Raw genomic sequence first — 19,244 nt, forward strand, 5'->3', positions numbered from 1 at the left:
ACTCTGTAGACCAGGTGTGCCTTGAAATCAGAGATCCGCCTGCCTCTGCCTCCCGAGTGCTGGGATTAAAGGTGTGCACTGCTACTGCCAGGCACCATTGTAACTTTTAAAGAAAGCATTTAATTGGGAGCTTGCTTACATTTCAGCAGGTTAGTCTTTGCCCGTCGTGTTGGGGAGTGCAGTGGCAGGCAGGCATGACACTGGGGCAGTAGCTGAGAGTTAACATCTTACCAGAAGTTTCAGGCAGGGAAGGTATGGACTTTTTAAACCTCAAAGGCTATTCCCCAGTAACATACCTCCTCCAACAGCCACACCTTCTGTTCCTTCCCAAAGGATTTCACTAGTAGGACCAAGTATTCGACTCTATGAACCTGGGAGGAGGTGTTCTCGTCCAAATAGCCACACCCTCCTGAGCATTTCTGTAGTGTCTGGACTCCTTTTCCACCCATGTTTTCAGTGGGAAATTCCCTGTGTTAAAAATTTTTTTTGAGACAAGGTCTCTCTGCAGCCCTGGCTGTCCTATAACTTGCTCTATAGACCAGGCTGGCCTCAAACCCACAGAGATCCACCTGCTTTTGTCCCAGGTGCTGGAATTAAAAGTGTGTGCTTAGAGTACGCACACACACCCCCCTCAAGCCCGGGCTGTGTGGACTGACACCCACAGCCAGCAGTGTCCAGAGCTGGCCTAGGGAGGATGTCCATGGGAGAAGCCAGTGTCGCTGGTGCAGGAGCAGCCTCATGTGGAAACACAAACCCGGCCCTGGGTTTAGGTGAAAACGGTGCCCAAGCTCATTCCTGCTGCTCACTCCACGAGGGACAGCTTTTCTGATGAAGAGAGGCAGGCCCTTCTGTCCTGTGTTCCAGGCTGGTCTAGCCTGACCTTGAGGGAGAAGGGAGCTCTGTGTCTGCTGAGAGCTGTGCCTCTGGCCAGTGCATCTCTGTCTCCATTCACAACGTGTGCTTAGCCATCCACCCAGGACTCTAGGGCACAGACAGCCGCAGCTCTGCTGTGAGGCTATGGAGGTCCAGGCTAAAGTCTGCTTATGAGGAGCGGGCGTTGTCCTTGGCCCTGATGAACAGGGCCTAGGCTGTGCTTTGTCCTAGCCCTTTCTCTGGTTGCTTCACTTGCTTGTTCTGTGATTGGTTTTGCTTTTAACTTAACTGTGCTATGATCCAGGTGCCACAGCTTACTCATCCTCAGGATCCCATGCTTTTTAGTATGCTCACAGTTTACAAGGGTTTTTTATTTATTTGTTTTGGTTTGTTTGTTGAGACAGAGTCAAGTATATAGCTCTGACTGTCCTAGAACTCACTGTGCAGACCAGGTTAACCTTGAACTCACAGAGATCCTCCCGCCTGGGATTAATGGTGTGTACCACCATTGTTTTAGACAGGGCCTCACTGCTGAGCTTACTACCCTCTGCCTCCTGAGTAGTGGAATTACAGCTGTGCACTGTCACATCTGGCCCATCCACTTTTCTTTGAGTGACTCCTTAGTGAGAACAATGGGAATGTCTGCTGCTTCCCTGAGATACCAGGAGAGTTCTGGAGACTGCATAGGCTGGATTAAGCTGGATTTTGTCCTGTCTATCAGGGAGTAGCCCACAGATGTGGATCAGGTGAATCCCAGAGTGCTCCTGTGCTAGCAGGGTGCAGGGTATGAGGTCCAGGGCCGTGGGTGAGGATGGTACCAGTTCTGGGGTTTCTAGTTCAGTGGAGGGAGGGGGGCAGCTGCTGTCTTGAGAAGGGGAAGGAAGAACCAAGTGGTCTCAGTCTGATTCCATCTTTGTTGGGGTTTAAGCCAGATGCTTTTCATCAAACAATTGCATAGCTAAATTTAACCCAAAACCTGGAGCTATGTCTGCAGGGGTCTGGATGACAGAGACTAAACAGAACATGGTAGCATTGTCCACAGTGGTCACAGTGTAGAAGCAGCCCACCCATCTACTGGTGAGTGGGCAAACAATATGGATTCTCCACCCCCTAGAATGACTGTGCAACCATAAAAAGGAATGGGATTCTAACTGAACTTGGAAAGCATGCCCAGTCAAGAAAATCTAGTTACAAAAAGATAGACACTAGGTGATCCATTATAGGAACTGTCCAGAGTAGGCACACCCACAGCTAGTGTAGGCAGATGAGCAGTTGTCAAGGACCGAGAGGAGGGAATGCGGAGTTTCTGTCTGGATAGCCGTCAGGAACTGTATGGCCCATGTGATTTAATGTCGCCGTGGCCTTGATTCCGTCTGCTCGCTCCAGTTCAGGTGGACTAATTCACTGCTCGACATCCATGAGTCTGACCATTTTTGCCTCCTTTCGTCAGCTGAATTTTGACCTGGATCGGGGTGTGTTTCCAGTCGTCATACAGGCTGTGGTGGACGAAGGAGATGGTGAGCATTGTTGGTCTTTCCTCATCCTCCTTCTCAAGTGTGTGGGACTGGTCGGGGAGGAAGTGGGCTCCTTCACAAGTCATCAAAAGGCCTCTTTTGGAAATGGAAGGTGTCCGCCACACCCCACAGAGAGGCCGTGACGGTGGCATTGCCATGTGGACATCTTCAAAAGAGAAGGGTGAGGTGAGATGAGGTCAAGGCAGGCGTGGACTCCAGGCTCTGCCACTGGTTGTGACTCCTAGAAATCATGCCTGCAGGGGACGGGCAAGAGTCCCAGTCATGACCTCACTGTGCCCTCTCTTTTGTCTTTCCCTGCTTCAGTTGTGGAAGTGGCTGGACATGCTCATGTCCTCTTGGCTGCCTTTGAGAAGGTAAGTGCCATCCCGGCCACCACCCTGTAGCCTGGAAGCTGGGGCAGTGTGTGGCCTGAGTATGGGGGTTCGAGCTTGGTGCAGGGGCTAAATGACAGATTCTTAGTTCCCAAGGAACTGGTCCTAAGGCTGACCATCCTCTTGGGGATTGTTAAAAGAGTTTTAGAGTCACAGAGAGGTAGAATGTTTAGACTGAAGCCAACCCAGTAGGACCCCTAAGAACTCACCAGCACAAGCTAGGATGCCCACATAGAGACCCATGCCACAGACTAATTTCACTCTTCCAGCCACCACCTCCACCAGGTTGAGTATCCTCAGGTGCCACCCAGCACTGGCCGTGCCTGACATGTGTGTCTGTCTCACTTAGGATCTGTTTCTTTTTGCCCTCCTGCTGGCTGCAGCTTGCAGTCCACATAGGGCTGGGTAGGCTTCCTCCCCATGGGAGGCCTTTCCTGACCCTCTGAGCAGGTGTTTACTGTTCTTACTTGTTCCAGGGCAGAAGTGGCCTCTTGTTTGTCATCTCAGAGCTGGCATGGTACCTGATTTGCAGTGCAGATGCTCAGTGTACAGTGGTGAGGTGGATGAGAATCTGCCACCTGCTGGTACAACCCCAGGCACACATACATACATACATACACACACACATATACATATACGTGTGTGTATATATATATGTACATACACACACACACATCAAATCAAAGACCGGGATATTAATCCACACACTTTCGACCACCTGATTTTTGACAAAGAAGCAAAAAATATCAAATGGAAAAAAGAAACATATTTAACAAATGGTGCTGGCATAACTGGATGTCAACATGTAGAAGAATGAAAATAGATCCGTATCTATCACCATGCACAAAACTCAAGTCCAACTCGGGAGGCAGAGGCAGGCGGATCTCTGTGAGTTCGAGACCAGCCTGGTCTACAAGAGCTAGTTCCAGGACAGGCTCCAAAGCTACAGAGAAACCCTGTCTCAAAAAACAAACAAACAAACAAACAAAAAAATCAAAAAGCAAGGCAAATTTTTAAAAAGCCGGGCGGTGGTGTCGCGCGCCTATAATCCCAGCACTCGGGAGGCAGAGACAGGCGGATCTCTGTGAGTTCGAGACCAGCCTGGTCTACAAGAGCTAGCTCCAGGACAGGCTCTAAAAGCTGCAGAGAAACCCTGTCTCGAAAAAACAAAACAAAACAAAACAAAACAAAAACAAAACAAAAAAAAAAAAACTCAAGTCCAAATGGATCAAAGACCTCAACATAAAGCCAGCCACACTGAACCTCACAGAAGAAGAGAAAGTGGGAAGTACACTTGAAAACATTGGCACAGGAGACCACTTCCTAAATATAACCCCAGCAGCACAGATACTGAGAGAAACAATAAATGGATCCTCCTGAAACTGAAAAGCTTCTGTAAAGCAAAGGACACAGTCAACAAGACAAAATGACAATCTACAGAATGGGAAAAGATCTTCACTAACCCCACATCAGACAGAGGTCTGATCTCCAAAATATACAAAGAACTCAAGAAATTGGTCATCAAAACAACAAATAATCCAATAAAAAATGGAGTATAGACATATACATACATACATATACATACATATATATATATATATATATATATATATATATATATATATATATATATATATGGCACACACACACACACATCGCCTTACTTGTCAGAGATGTGGGTGTTACGTTCCTGCTTGATAATGCCCCTGAGACCCCACCCTCCTTTAGGCCGTTTACTATTCCTCAGCACGCAGTTAGCTTTTTAATTAAGTCTTAGGACTTACTTAGCTTCAGAGCTTCAGGCTGGAGCCCAGGTCACAAGGACCCCACCAAAAATGGCCTGGGATTACTTACTTCTTGCTGACTCATCTTGAGTCCTGCTGACTTGTTTTTTTTTTTTTTTTTTTTCCCAAGGTGTTCTTTCAGTGCAGAGCCCATTCCTATTGTGATCTCGGTCTTATAGCTGTGCAGGTGGCACGAGTGAGCTGGACAGAGGCCAGCCACCTCTTGAGCACCCCATGTTTGGGTCTTGTTGGAAAAAGTGCTCCCAACAGGATCTGGTGAGGCGAATGGCCTATCACCAACAGACATTCCATTTAGTCCTTGCACTTTGGAGCTCAGTGAAGAACGGCTTGTTCTTGTAGTACCACATTCTAGAAATTTCCATAAGTGCCCATCAACTTTACTGGGCAATCCTGAATGCTGATCTTGGTTGACTCAAAGTATAACATTAATTATTGCAAAAAATATTCAGCTCTAAAGCCAGGCATGGTGGCACATGTCTTTAATCCCAGCACTTGGGAGGCAGAGGCAGGTGGATCTCTGTGAGTTTGAGGCCATCCTGTCTACAAGAGCTAGTTCCAGGACAGGCTCCAAAGCTACAGAGAAACCCTGTCTCGAAAAACCAATAAATAAATAAAGTACACACACACACACACACACACACACACACACAAATCTCAACTCTAATACCTTAATAAACCTTTCCAATTCTGAGCAATCTGTTTCCGTGGATATCATTAAACACATTGTGGTTCTATTCCATTTTGTTCTTACATTTTAGTTCTGAGTGTGTGCTGTGTCCTCTTCCCAATTGAGCCAAACCCGAGAACTCTTGTTCATTCACTCTTGCTCCATAAATACTGCTTCTGGGTAGTGGAATTGGCTAGCCAATGTCAGAGTGGTGGCTAAGTGGCTTCATTTGTGCATGCTGGAGACCACTCAGATGTTGAGTTCTGCAGGAGTGTTTGAGGAAGGTGACTCCAGGTTCTTTAGAAGGCAGGCATGAGGGCCATGGGCAGAGTGCTTGGAGGGACCAGTTTGAGATTAACTGTCTCTCTCTCCTGCAGCACGTGGATGGCAGCTTCTCTGTGAAGCCGTTAAAGCAGAAGCAAATTGGTAAGTGCCAGACATCATGGGCCGTTGGGCTGCAGAAAGCACACACACAATGTGTGGAACACATGCTCAGATCCTGGCTTTCTGGATGGGTGCTGTGCCCATGGAACGTTAGAACAATTAACTTAGGGCATTCAGACTGAACAGCATGAGGCCTTTTGGTCAGAACTAACTGGTTGGATGCGGCTCTCATGGCTTGTGGAAAGCACAGTCGCATGGCTTGCTATCTGCTACCTACAGACAGCAGCTCTGACCCTCCTGTGGGTGACAGAATGTGGTCCAGAAGTGTTTTTTCTCCGGTAATGGCGATAATTGTGGGGCAGCTTGGGACCTGCCTTCTGGGATGTATGGATGGTGACCAGTGTCTTCATTCCTTGCTCCCTGTGTTGTTGAGCTCAGCACAGGTCAGGGTTTCCTGCCTCTTTGTCCTGGCATTGCCCGACTTCAGGAGAGGGGATTCAACAGTACCACAGACTTTCAGCCACACTTGCCCTGGAACCTGCAACTCTGGAGGTGGTCTACGTACAGGGAAGCCCACTAGTGGAGGACTGACCAAACCCTAGGACATCTTTCTGCTCTCTAGGTGGACCGTGTCAGCTACCTGTTGCAGGAGATCTACGGCATCGAGAATAAGAACAACCAGGAGACCAAGGTGTGTCCTTGTGGGCAGCCAACTGGGCTCCAGGCTGGTAATATGCCTCAGGTTTCTACCTGCCTTTTAGAGGGCACATCATTGGTGATGGGCTGGGATTTCACAGGCCTGACCCAGGGCCCACAAGGTTTGATGGGAAAAACGCCTTTCCCTGGAGGTCCAGAACCCAGGCGCCATCATTTTTCCTAAATCTCTTCTTAGTAGTTAAGCAACCAGGCTTTTGTGTGTCTGACTGACTACCTGAGAAACAGCAGTTCCAGCAAGAATGATTTATTTCAGCTCACAGTTTTACGAGTGTCAGTCCATGGCAGGGAAAATGAGGTGAAGCAAAGTAGCTCATGTCATGGCAGCTAGGAAGCAGAAGAGAGGGGAAGGGCTAGACCCAAGCTATCTGCCCCTGAAGAACCTGCCATTAGTGACCTACTTCTCCAGGGAGGTCCTCCTTCCCAGAGTTCCTGGAACCTCCTTTAACATCTGGGTTTCAGAGCCTCCAACCCATAAGTCTTTTAGAGGGACACTTCATTACCCCAACCACAGCAGAAGACAGCAGTTTTGGAATGTTTTGTCCTCTCCCTGGCAAGTTGGCCAGCAGCATCTTGTTAAATCACTAAATTGTCAGATCATATTTTGGCTTTGTGAGCCATCTGTCGTTTGTTTTTTCAAGATTGGTTCTCCCTCACTGTGTAGCCCTGGCCCTGGAACTCACTCTGTAGACCAGGCTGGCCTCAAGCTCAAAGAAATCTGCCTGCCTCTGCCTCCCAATTGCTAGGATTAAAGGAGTGCACCACTGTGCCGTGTTAGCCATCACCAGTTTCTATGGCAGCTACTTGATGCTGCATCCATAGCGCAGAAGTAGCCCCAGATGGTGCAAAGATAGTTAAATGTGGCAGTGTTCCGATAAACAAGCAGGTCTGGCTAACCCAGTTATGTTTAAGGCATTTGCTCATTCACTGTTCAGGTCCTGGTGTGGTTTCTGAAAGCTCATATAATGAAAGTATTTCCAGGTTAGAGCTGCTCCATGATTTTGGCTGAACAGACAGTCCCGGCTGTTGTAAAGACGTGTTTCAGTGCAGTCCCTCCTTCCTCTGCTCCTAATAGCAGAGTCATCATGTTTGCGGTTGGGAGAGCAGGGTTCTTCCCCTCCACGTGAGCCTGGTGCTTCCCCCTGGTGTTTGCTCTGCTGTGCCCTGACACCTCCTACTCCTTTTGCCACACAGCACAGAAGGTGCCACACGGAAACACAGAAGGGCCCTTCAGGCTCTTGTGAAGCCACTGACACGCAGGCCCTTGTCTCCACAGCCTTCCGATGACGAGAACGGCGACAACAGCAGCGAGTGTGTGGTGTGCCTGTCAGACTTGCGCGACACGCTGATCCTGCCCTGCCGCCACCTGTGCCTTTGCACTTCCTGTGCGGACACGCTGCGGTACCAGGCCAACAACTGCCCCATCTGCCGGCTGCGTGAGCATTACCCGGGGCCCTGTTGTGAAGGATTCAGGAGAACTGGGGCTGCCCATTCCAGCCAGTCTGGGGACCACCACTCCCTATTGCACGAGAAATAGAAACTCCATGAGTTTTTCATGCAAGGCATGATGTTGATCCTTCTGTCTCCAGGACAGGGAAAGCTAGAAGACATGGAAGTGCTCCAAGGTAGATTCAGCTCTGAACAAAATCTATTGTCAAGGTTTCGTAGGAACTATTTTTGAAAATCTTACAGTGAGTCGAAAGCAGAAAATTGTGTTGGGTGGTGGTCAGGTTGTCTGCCAACATTGTGGACTCTGAGGAAACTCACCCAAGCTCATGGCTAGTAAAGTATCAGAAATGGCTTCTTCATTCAGAAATGGTGGGGTTTTGGCTACTGCTCTTGATCCCATTGTCTGAAAGCAGCCCATCAAAGTCATTGTCCTCTAAGAGTTGGATGTGTATCCATCTAATGTGTGAGTTTGCACTGTGGCAGTTCCATTGGGTCACAGGACAGGTTGCATATACAGACAAGGACAATATAGTACCTAGTCTGGGTTTCTCAGTGTCCAGGGGAGACCTAGCCTAAGTAGGACAGGGGACCATAAGTGGGACTGGCTTGGGCAGCTCTTTTTTCAAGGGAAGTAGACAGTGTTCCAGCCTAGATTTCTGCAGGTTCCGTGCCCACTTGTGACAAAGGAGAGGTCCTTTTCTTCCATAGGTGGTCCCCAGTGAACAGGGCGGTCCCCAGTGAACAGAGTGGTCGCCAGTAAACAGGGTGGCCAGGACCTGCATCTTTCTGGAACAATCCTTTCAGCAGTACCCCATTGTGAACCTACCGTTCTGAATACACAGAGCTGCTTAGGGTGTCCCTTTGTGAACCTACCGTCCTGATACACAGCTGCTTAGGGTGTCCCTTTGTGAACCTACCGTTCTGAATACACAGCCGCTTAGGGTGTCCCAAGGCCTCACTACAGGCCTCAGCCTCGGCGAATTTTCACTGCTAGTGAAGCTGAGCACCTCTACCCAGTTTGTCGTGGCCTCCTGGAGTAGTCTGGGAGTGTTGGTGGGATCCAGAGGTCAGACAGGGCTGGAGCAAGTATGTGCCCTAGGCTAGATTGCATGACTTCAGTTCCACCCCTCAATGCATAGCCTTCCTCACCTAGCTGCTGTGTGTCCAAATATGGATGGTTGTGGAGACATGAGGCTGCTGTAGGAACCTCAGATGAACAGGGCATACAGGCTGTGTGTGGGCTTGTTTGTTTTTTGTTGTTTTTCGAGACAGGGTTTCTTTGTGTAGCTTTGGAGCCTGCCCTGGAACTCACTTTGTAGACCAGGCTGGCCTCGAACTCCTAGATATCCGCCTGCCTCTGCCTCCCTAGTGCTGGGATTAAAGGTGTGAGCCACCACCGCCCTGCTAGCTACGTGTTTTTGTGTCCAGTGCTGGAAGCAGATGGGAAGCTGCAGAACAAACCATAAAAGTGATGGGATATGGTCAGGATAGCGGCTTTGTGTAAGGCTGAGGTTGGAAGACTGGGAAGAAAGGGCCTTGTGTAGGACCTAGAAGGCACCAGAACTTACTGTAGGAACCAGGACTTGCCACTGGGCCTCTGAAATCTTCATGTGTGCCATGACTTCAAGTTGGGGTCCTCAAATAGGAGGTGGAGATGGAAGCTTCCCATCATAGACCAGGGTGTCCCTGGCCTGTCCTTCAGAGAGAGTGGGAGTCGTACTGAGAAATGTAGGTGAGGCCAGAAGTGCCAGTGTCCTGTGCCTGCTGATTCCTCAGGGTGCAGGCTGACGGCACAGTTGACTTGATCCTGACTTGTGGCACATTTGTCTCAGGTTCATGGTTTCACCTCCACTCACTGTCTTGGGAATATAGCCTTGTTTCCTGCTGGGCCACTCTCTTCCCTGCTCCTTTTCTGCCTTCTGAAGAACTCCCAGGCAGGAGCCTGTAGTCAGGAGTCTCTGTGGTCCTGTGAGTGGTGGCCACAGCCGCTGTGACTGGAGCAGAGTCCTTAAACAGCTGCTGGTCTTTAGCCGCCCAGGGCTCCCTCTGCTAGGGATCCCCTCTGCCTCTGATTGGGAAACATGTTCCTTGTCCAGTGTCCACAGTCTCGACTGTCCACCCATGCCCCTGTCCTTGTTCAGATGTCTCTCTCTCTCTCTCTCTGCCACAGCATTCCGAGCTCTCCTGCAGATCCGGGCTGTTCGGAAGAAGCCAGGGGCCCTGTCTCCCATCTCCTTCAGCCCTGTCTTGGCCCAGAGTGTGGACCATGATGAGCACTCTGTAAGTGCCTTTCCTCCTCCTTCAACTTGCCTGCTAGGCAGGCATGGCTCCCACAGCAGCCTATGAGGTATTAATCCGAGACCAGGCTCTGCTGGGCAAGGGTGGGACCTCTGAATTGAATGTTTGCCAGCATTTCCACTGTTGCTTTAGGCGACACTGTCTGGAGGGCACCTATATGTTACTGCCTGTGGGCTGGCTTCAGCCTCAGTCTGGAGGCTCTCTCTGTATACCCACTGCCTACGTAGATTTTGCTTCAGGCAGACCAGAAAGGTCTTGTCAATTAAAGGATGTAAAGAGCAAGACATAAATGAAGAGATAAGACTCGGGCAGAAGTGCTCAGAGAGAAGGAGAGATGCCTAGAAATGGGTGGAAGTCTGTAGGAAAAGCTGAGGCAGTTGGAGAGCGAGGGAGAGCCCAGTCTTGGCCAGGGCCTTCTTCGGTTCCCATATGTATCTGTTGCAGAGACCACAGACTTTTGAAGGTCTTGCCTCCACGTTAAGAGGGAAGAGCAATAAGCCCTGTGGCCTGTACAACCAGGGGGCATAGCCTTTGTTTCTGGAAGGCCTGCTTTATTTATTTACAGTTATCAAGTTCCCCAGATGCGATGTACTCTCACAGTAGATTTCTGAAAACTGGGCCAACATTTTTGTTTGATTTATCTTTCTGAGACAGGGTTTCTCTGTGTAGTGCTGAATGTACTGGAACTTACTCTGTAGACCAGGATGGCCTTGAACTCATGAATTCACCTGTCTTTGGTTGCTGAGTGCTGGGATTAAAGGCATGTGCCACTGTAACTGCCTTACGTCAACATTTAAAAGCCTAGGAGGGACCCATGAAATGCAGATTTTTGGCTTTTCTTTCAAAAACTGAGATTGTGCTCAGACACCTGGACTTGAGGTGTAGAATCCCCACTCTGGTGGGTTGCCCCCGCCACACACACACAAGGGCTGCTGAACACCTCTGCCTTCTAGCATACTAGAAGGACACTCGCCAACCATGTGCTTGCTGGCTGCAGGAGAGATGGCCTGAGGTGGGAATGCCCAGTGAAAGAGGGGATCTGAGCATCGCAGAGAGACCCCACTAGTGCTCAGCAGTGCTGGGCTTGTTGTTGCTTTTGTCTTGGTGGTTGAGGGTCAGATAGGTCCCTTCCTGTTGGCCCTCTTATCCTGAGTGAGCCAGTTACTGGGTGGGTGTAATCTTGATTTGTAATTAGCCAGGAACTCTAATTACCTGGGAACCACCTTCCCTGTGAAGTGCCCAAATGTGGTCTCCAGAGAATCTTTAGGGTGATGGCGAGCCTGAGAGCCTAGCCACTCTCAGGTCACCTTGGCCGAGCCCCAGACCATGAGTAGGTCGGGCTGAGGTTATGTTCATCTCTGAGTGGGCACACTACAGGGCTCCCATGAACTGGTTATTGATGTACAGGCAGCCTGCACAGGGCCTCATGCAGAATTCTTCTTGTGTTGAGTGTGGTCTTAAGGCCAACCATAGTTACAGAACTCCTGGGCGTGCATGGAGGGCAGTAAACCAGAGGCCCACCTCGCCCACCAGTCCCCATGCCATGTGGAGGTAGAAGTTGTAAAACATGTGATTTTTATTTTGACAGTGTCCCTTTAAAAAATCAAAGTCGCACCCTGCCTCCCTGACCAGCAAGAAACCTAAAAGGGAAACAGTAAGTGTGTTTGGTCATATAGCTCTCTTTTTGCCCCAGACCCTGTTTTTGAAACCAACAAGTGTGGGAGGTCATTTTAACACCGGCTACTCTGTTTAACACACTTTGTCAAATCCGCTCTCCTAGTCCCGGTGCCCCTGCCCAGGAAGGGAGTTTTGTGGACCAAGCAAAGCTGAAGGTCTGTTGGCGCAAAGCTAGTTCTTTGGTGTTGGTGCCAGGTGGTGGCCAACCTCAGGCACTGCCCTTCTCGCCAGCTTTGCTCGCCGTGGCTTCCGGGTGCCCTGTTTCCCTTTTTTTTTCTTGCTGGCAGTGGAATGGATGTTGAAGGTGGAACTGAGATTGCTGCTCCTTTTTGCACATGGCATGGCAAACCACCCGCAATGCCTTGTCCCGTCTTGGCAACCCCTGGCGGGCTGGTCCCTATCAATGTTGAACTCTTCGGGCCAAGGACTCTGGTTTTCTGACATTTTCCCTGCACTCCCGGGATCAGACAGGGAGATCAAAAGTCAGGTAGCAGCCAGGCTGGACTTCTTCCTGGAGTTTTGCTGGCCTGGCGAGAGCCTGTTGAAAGCTAGTGTATCTGAGGGAAGGAGCTTGGCAAGCAGCTGAGTCTGTCCTTTGCAGAGGGTGTGGGGCTGGGGGCGATTGTTCATCCTTAAGTTGAAGGCATGTGGGAATAGGTGAGAGTTAGCCAGAGGACTAAGACCCACCACCAGTCTGGTGCACACCACATTCCCTAGGGGTGCCGCCCCATCCTGTTATTCACAGCACTGAGGGCGGCCCGCCAGCGCTTCCTGTAGGAAGCACTTAGGAGCCCTGCTCCTCTAACTTAGTTTGTGAGAGCCTATGGGAGCAATACAGCACAATCCTACAACACTCCATGGCCTGACTGTTCTTCTCTGGAAGCTGGGCACGTTCCTTCTCCCTTACCCCTGCCAAATCCATCTATTCCTAATGAGGGGCTATGGTAGCCACGCTCCTACTGACACCCTGCTTGGGGTCCCCGGAGGCCGCATTCCCCTGGTCCAGGGCAGCCCTGGTGATGCTCTCCTGCCTCTGGCATGGCTCTGCTCTGCCTGCTCCTGAGTTCTCCTGCTGTCACTAACCCCTCACACTTTGACTCCTGCAAGCTGGGAACAGCAGCTGTGTAAGGGCTTGGCTATGACGGAGACAGTAGCTTTTGTGAGCCTTGCTGATCATCTGGGTTTTGGGTGTGTGCTGAAGCTGGTGGCTGAGGGACTCCTCACAGGATAGCTTCCACTTTGCAAGGTAGCTTTTGACAGGAATTGGGGCTTAAGTCCCTGGAAGGTGGCATGAGCAAGACACAGTCAGCAAAGCAGGTCTGGGAGGAGAATGTTCCATTTCTGGGGCTTCATGGCTGTGGGCAAGAAGCCTGGCTGGGCCCTCCTCATTGGCTTTGTCCCCACAGAATTCTGACAGTGTCCCACCTGGCTATGAGCCCATCTCCTTACTCGAGGCACTCAATGGTCTACGGGCTGTCTCCCCGGCTATCCCATCAGCTCCCCTCTATGAGGAAATCACCTACTCAGGCATCTCGGATGGTCTGTCCCAGGCCAGCTGTCCTCTCGCTGGACTCGATCGAATCATAGAAAGCGGCCTACAGAAGGGCAAGCCACAGAGTAAATCTCCGGACAGGTGAGGCCAGAGCCCAGTCTGCCTTGGTGAGTGTGTCATCACATTGAGTGAAAGGGTGTTTTCTGCTGGCAGTGCGACTGCTTATGTGTGCGTGTGAGACTGGCGAGGTTTATTGGTGGTTTTACAGAACTTCATGATGCATGAAGTTTTGTTTCTTGATCACTGGGACTCAAAGTGTCCAGCAACAGGTGAGACCCTTCTAGTTGATGACAGCCAGCAACACTGAGCAGAACAGTACATCAGGAACGGTGCTGGGCTGAGGCTCCTAGTGCCCTCAAGACACCAGCTTGCTTGCTGTCAGTAAATTGTACACGCCCGTGCCGTGTACCTGCCCAGGAGCTGATCTAGGAATTTTTTGGTCACTGGTCACATGAGCATATCTCACAAGGAGCCAGCAGTGACAGCTGAAATTGGGACACTGAAGCATGAAGCAGGTATACCTTGTGTCTTAGGGTCACTGTTGTGTGATGAAACACCATGACCAAAAGCAAGATGGGGAAGAAAGGGTTTATTCAGCTTACACTACCACATCTTAACTGCATCCATTCAAACAGGGCAGAACCTGGAGGCAGCAGCTGATGCAGAGGCCATGGAGGAGTGATGCTTACTGGCTTGTTCTTTGTGGCTTGCTCATCCTGCATTTTTACAGAACCCAGGACCACCAGTCCAGGGTAGCTCCTCCTGCAATGGGCTGGGCCCTCCCCCATCAATGAAAAAAATTCTAACAGGCTTGCCTACAGCCCAGTCTGTGGAGGCATTTTTAAAATGTATGTTCTCTGCTCTCAGATCACTTTAGTCTGTACCAAGTTGACATAAAACTAGCCAGCACACCTTGCTGCTACCGACACCCATGTCTACTGAGCCAAATGTGTGCTCCCTTTCCAGGTTATGAGCAGTGGCTCTTCCATGCCTTGTGTATGTGTTTGTGTTGGCTTTCTACTTCAGCTGGTTGTAACCGTTTTCATTATAGCACAAGAACTTAAATGGGTATTTTTGCTAGGTTGTCCTCTTTTTTAAACTGTTAATATTATTTTTAGCTAGCATACAAAATAGTGGTAATCATTATGACATTTTTATACATCTGTATCATTACTGTGCTGACAAACCTCGCTCCTTTCCTCTTCCTAGATACTCTCATTATATATAAATCTTATTACCTTATATTGCCGCTGCCCCTTTTTGGCCACTTCTTCCCCATATAGTTCCCTTCTGATTTCATGTCTTACATGTTAATATTTTTATTTTAAAAATCTCAGTTTTGCGTATGAGAGAATCTGAGTCTGACTCATTTTCTTTTTTTAATATTTATTATGTATACAATATTCTGTCTTTGTGTATGCCTGAAGGCCAGAAGAGGGCACCAGACCTCACTACAGATGGTGGTGGTTGCTGGGAATTGAACTCAGGACCTTTGGAAGAGCAGTCAATGTTCTTAACCTCTGAGCCATCTCTCCAGCCCCCATTTTCTTTAATATAATCTCTAGTTTTATCAATTTCCTGCAGATGACTTAAAAGAATTGTGTGTACATATACATATATATACAAACTAAAATAAATTATATATGTAACAAACTAAATAAAAATATATAAATATTTTATAATATATTTATTATATATATGTATATATTAGTTTGTTTATATAAGGCAGGGTTTCTCTGTGTATCCTTGGATGTCCTGGAACTAGCTCTGTAGCCTCTGCCTCCTGAGTGCTGGGATTAAAGGCACATGCCACTGTGCCTGGCAGTTTTATTATTTTTGGTTCTTCTGAGATACTCTCATGCAACCTAGACTGGCTAACCTAGAAGCCCTGATCGTCCTGCTTCTACCTTCTTAGTGTTGGGATTATAGGCATATGTCACCACTATGAGCTATATTTCTTTTGCAAACTTGAATTCTTTTAATGACTGGATGATTTGGTGTTTGGAGTACAACTATTTGTGCTTTTCTCTGCCCTAATTATTAATCTGTCAAAGTTGAGTTTTGTGTATCTCATTGTTTCTGGAGTTTGTCCGAGGGCTGTGTGCATGCCAGCCCAGTGCTCTCTCTGCTGCAGAGCTGAGGGCTGTGTGCATGCCAGCCCAGTGCTCTCTCTGTTGCAGAGCTGAGGGCCGTGTGCATGCCAGCCCAGTGCTCTGCTGCAGAGCTCACCTTCATCTTCGGCACCACAAGGGTCCTTTCTAGTAGTATGTTCCTCAGGCTGGCTAAGAGTCAGGCTTGCTCACTTGGAGACTAGCATGGGGGTGGCTGGCCAGTCTGACTGTGCTGACTTCCTTAAGGAGACAAGTAAAAGAAAGGTATGTGTTCTACAAGCTGCTCAGGCCCCTATACTGTGAATACATGGCAGAACAATTCCAGAGACACAGAGTCCCTTCTGCTGTTTGCCTGGGCTCAATGTGTCCCTTCTAGTGTCAGGCTGTTAGGCCTGTGCTGGTATCTGTGGGGGTGGGAGGTTGTTGGGCAGGTCCACCTCTCTGGTTTTCAGGCCTATGCTGAAGTTCACCTCTCCTTGGGGAACCTCTGTTAGTCAGGTCTGTGTTTTTGAATCTGTGCAGAGATGCCACCTCTCCCCCAAAGACCTCTTTCACATGTCTTCAGGTATGTATATGCAAAGGCTGCTGGCCCAGTGTGGCTTTGGCAGGATTGTGTTCCTAATCTAGCCTTTCTACAGCACTACCTCCTTCCTCTCCAGCACCCTGCGGTCTCCATCATCCCCCATCCACGAGGAGGATGAGGAGAAGCTTTCAGAGGACTCGGATGCTCCTCTCCCACCGAGCGGTGTGGAACTTGCTCTGCGGGAGAGCAGCTCCCCTGAGGTGAGGCTTGCTTCTGGTGAGGCCCTGGCTGGTCCCGAGCCCTTCCTAGTCCTCTAAGCACTGCCACAATGTGATGTCACAGCAGACAAGTCAGTGTTCTTGACTGTGGGCTGGGTGCCCGGTGGAGGAGCCACTTTGAGGGCTTATAAGCAAGACCACATGTGAAGCCTAGCCTCCAGTGACATCCTTGTGTTCTGGGTGGCAGCTGCTGCCCATTGCCCTTAGTCTAGTCTCAGGAATTTGGCCCCTTAGACACAGAGCCTTTCCTCTTTGTCTCCTAGAGTTTCGGAACAGAGGAGGTGGATGAGCCGTCCCTAAAACAAGGTGAGCCCCTTCTCCCAGGTCTGTCCCCACACCCTTGGTAAACTTTGGGTCCTGGCTAGGGCCAGTCTCCTGCCCCAGCTCTTGCCTTCAGGGACCTGAACGGTCAGTGTGCAGGGGTGGTGGTAAGGGCATTGTGTCAGTGACCGGCACCTCGTGTGTTCAGGAAGGGCAGCCCAGGTGTGGGAGTTATTTGTCCTGGTGTGTTTGAAGTTGTCTTACTGTCTCTTTTCCTGATGAATTGAGGACAGCTAGTATCTCCTTACCTCTCTATAGTGGAGGGCTTAATGGGTAGCCTAGGAGACGTGGCTTCCCCCACTCCTCTTGCTGGACATGTCAGGTGGTAAGGAGCCCCCAGGCCTGCCTCTGCCTGGTTCTTATCACTGCTGCACAGAAAGGAAAGCAAGGTCCAGGACTGACATCTAGGGAATGCCCAAGACCACTCAACTAGGACATGGCTCTAACTGGCAGTGAGGTCCAGAGAATGGTGATGTCTTACTCAATCCGTGCAGCTGCTGTGTTGTGCCCTGCTGAGAGGTTCCTCCCCCATGAGGCCCACTTGCAGGGGGCTGGAACCCTGGGAGGGAGGGAAGTGGCCCTTGTGGAGCAATGTGCTGTGTCTTTAGCCCCTCTAGCCTGACCTTGTATTTCTGTCTTCTATCTCAGGCAGGGAGTACCTCAGCTTGCCACCTAGTGCCTAGGCTCCTCCCACCCTGTGAGAGTTCTTTACCTAGGCAGAAAGTCACCTATAGGAAATAGGAATCAGGAATGCAGGTTCAAGCTGTTGAGGAATTGTGTGGGGCAAAAGTAGCCATGGTTCTCAGGGCTGCTTCAGAAGTCTGCCCTACAGTCCACCACCACTCAAGGTGGTGGGGCCACTCCTGACTGGTCAGTTTCAAGGAAAAGGAAAAGACAGCTACCACTGGCCCCAGCCAGATTGGTTTTGAAATGAAAGAAACAAACCTTCCCACCTCCTGGATATGCTCCTCACTATGGTTCCTGGAGTCCCTGCGGTCAGAGTGGACCACAGGGACCTGGCCCTGCCTGTGCGTCCTGATCTCTCCTCTCCCTGCTGCAGGGAGCCGAGTGCCCTCCATTGATGATGTCCTGCAGGATGGCAGCCCCCAGCACCACGCTTGCAGCCAACCAGTCCCTCCTGCCGACATTTACCTACCAGGTAATGGCACCTTGTCAGACATTTGGGCAGAGCCTACCTCTGTCTCTAAGGGTAGGGGAAGGAAAGGGGAGTCTTGAGTGAGACCTGTTATGCCCCTTCAGAGTCCAGGACATCTCTCTGACTCTAAGCTGTACTCTGCTAATCCCCACAGCAGGACTCAGGCCAGGCTTAGTCTGCCTTCTGGCTTCCTGCAGGCCCTAGGGTTCTTTCCCACCCTGAACTTGGACTGAGGAAGGCAGGACAAGCTGTTTGTCAAAGTACTAAGTCCTTTCTCTGGCTGCTGCCTGCAGAGGCCCAGGGAGGCTGGTCTTGCTCTTCTGAGGCTAGAGTCTGCCTTCATCTGTGGCCCATGCCTGTGGCTTACCTAGGCCACTGCCCAGGTGTACAGCAGCACATTCCCAGCCAGGCCAGAGGCTGGACGTGTGGAGGTCCATTGGCTGGGCCACAGGCAGTGGGCTAGGGACTTGCTGTTCTTTTCTAAAGGTTCAGGCACAAGCTGTCACTCAGTTCGTCCTCTGCCTGTTCTGCTGGGATGAAGTTCTCAGCTTCACACTGGGGTTCACACTTGGGGTTCCAAATCTTGGGTATAAGTGGGTCTCTCAAACTTACACCTGCTTTGGTCCTGGGAATCCTGATAAACAGCTGTTACACCTTCTAAGACTGGTTCTTAGAAGCAGCTACTTAAGGCGATGAGCTACTCCACATGTCAGGGAAACTCCTTTGCTCCCTGCTTGGCCCTGAGATCAGTGTTGCTCTCTTTTCTAGGGCCACTTGGTACTGGGTGATTGTGACATCCTTTGATGAAAAGGGCCTCTGTCTCCTGAATGTGACGTGACCCATAGAGGCTGATTGGGAACATGGGTCATGAGGTGTGGGAGAGTAGCTATGGGTCATCTTACTGGAAGCATGTTGTGGAACAACATATCCTAAAGGGCACAATTGCACCTCAAGTACCCATCTTTATTGTAAACTTGGCTAAGCCGGAATTTGGGGGAGGGCCCTGGGTCTCTTGAGTTACCAGTATTAGCTTTGCTCCTGCAGGTGGACCTGAAAGCAGGCACCTTTACTCTTTAGCACAGAATACTTTATTCCATCTGTGGCCTGCAGTACATCAGGACTGGTCACAGATAACTGTAGGCAAGGGTCTCAGGCCTCGTTTAAGTTACCAAGTAGGAGGGGGGCCGCCAGCCGGAGAAGCTAGATCTGCATGGACAGCTGGGGAGGGTTCTGCACAGTGACTGCTTCCAGACCCTATCTGCTCCCCAAGAACCGCCCTGTAAAGGCTTGCCCGTGACAGAAGGCCAGCTTGCTGTCCCTGCACATCTTGTTGGCGCTACCATTGATGTGTTCAGCACTGGGGTGTGGGGAAGGAATTTGTATGGTGGTTTTACACCTGCATGTTTTTCCTTACACAATGGCACCTACCGTCTGTTCTCCTGGCTCTAGTCAGAGAAGGCTGCATATCTTCATCTTGGTGAAAAGCATACACGCAGCTGGTGTCTTCACTTCTGACACTGGCACCACCAC

General features: G+C 50.0%; 1 protein-coding gene across 1 annotated transcript in view; it reads left to right on the forward strand.

The window, feature by feature from the left end:
- The window catches only part of Mgrn1 (mahogunin ring finger 1), a 53,593-nt gene that overhangs the window by 29,944 nt on the left and 4,405 nt on the right, over window positions 1-19,244 (forward strand). The window contains 11 exon segments of the mRNA XM_038325325.1: window positions 2,324-2,390; window positions 2,712-2,761; window positions 5,629-5,677; window positions 6,259-6,326; window positions 7,626-7,785; window positions 9,969-10,078; window positions 11,685-11,750; window positions 13,180-13,406; window positions 16,096-16,219; window positions 16,501-16,543; window positions 17,619-17,717. Coding sequence (XP_038181253.1) covers window positions 2,324-2,390; window positions 2,712-2,761; window positions 5,629-5,677; window positions 6,259-6,326; window positions 7,626-7,785; window positions 9,969-10,078; window positions 11,685-11,750; window positions 13,180-13,406; window positions 16,096-16,219; window positions 16,501-16,543; window positions 17,619-17,717 — 1,063 coding nt within the window.

This window comes from Arvicola amphibius, chromosome 4 (assembly GCF_903992535.2).
Source record: "Arvicola amphibius chromosome 4, mArvAmp1.2, whole genome shotgun sequence".
NCBI lineage: Eukaryota > Metazoa > Chordata > Mammalia > Rodentia > Cricetidae > Arvicola > Arvicola amphibius.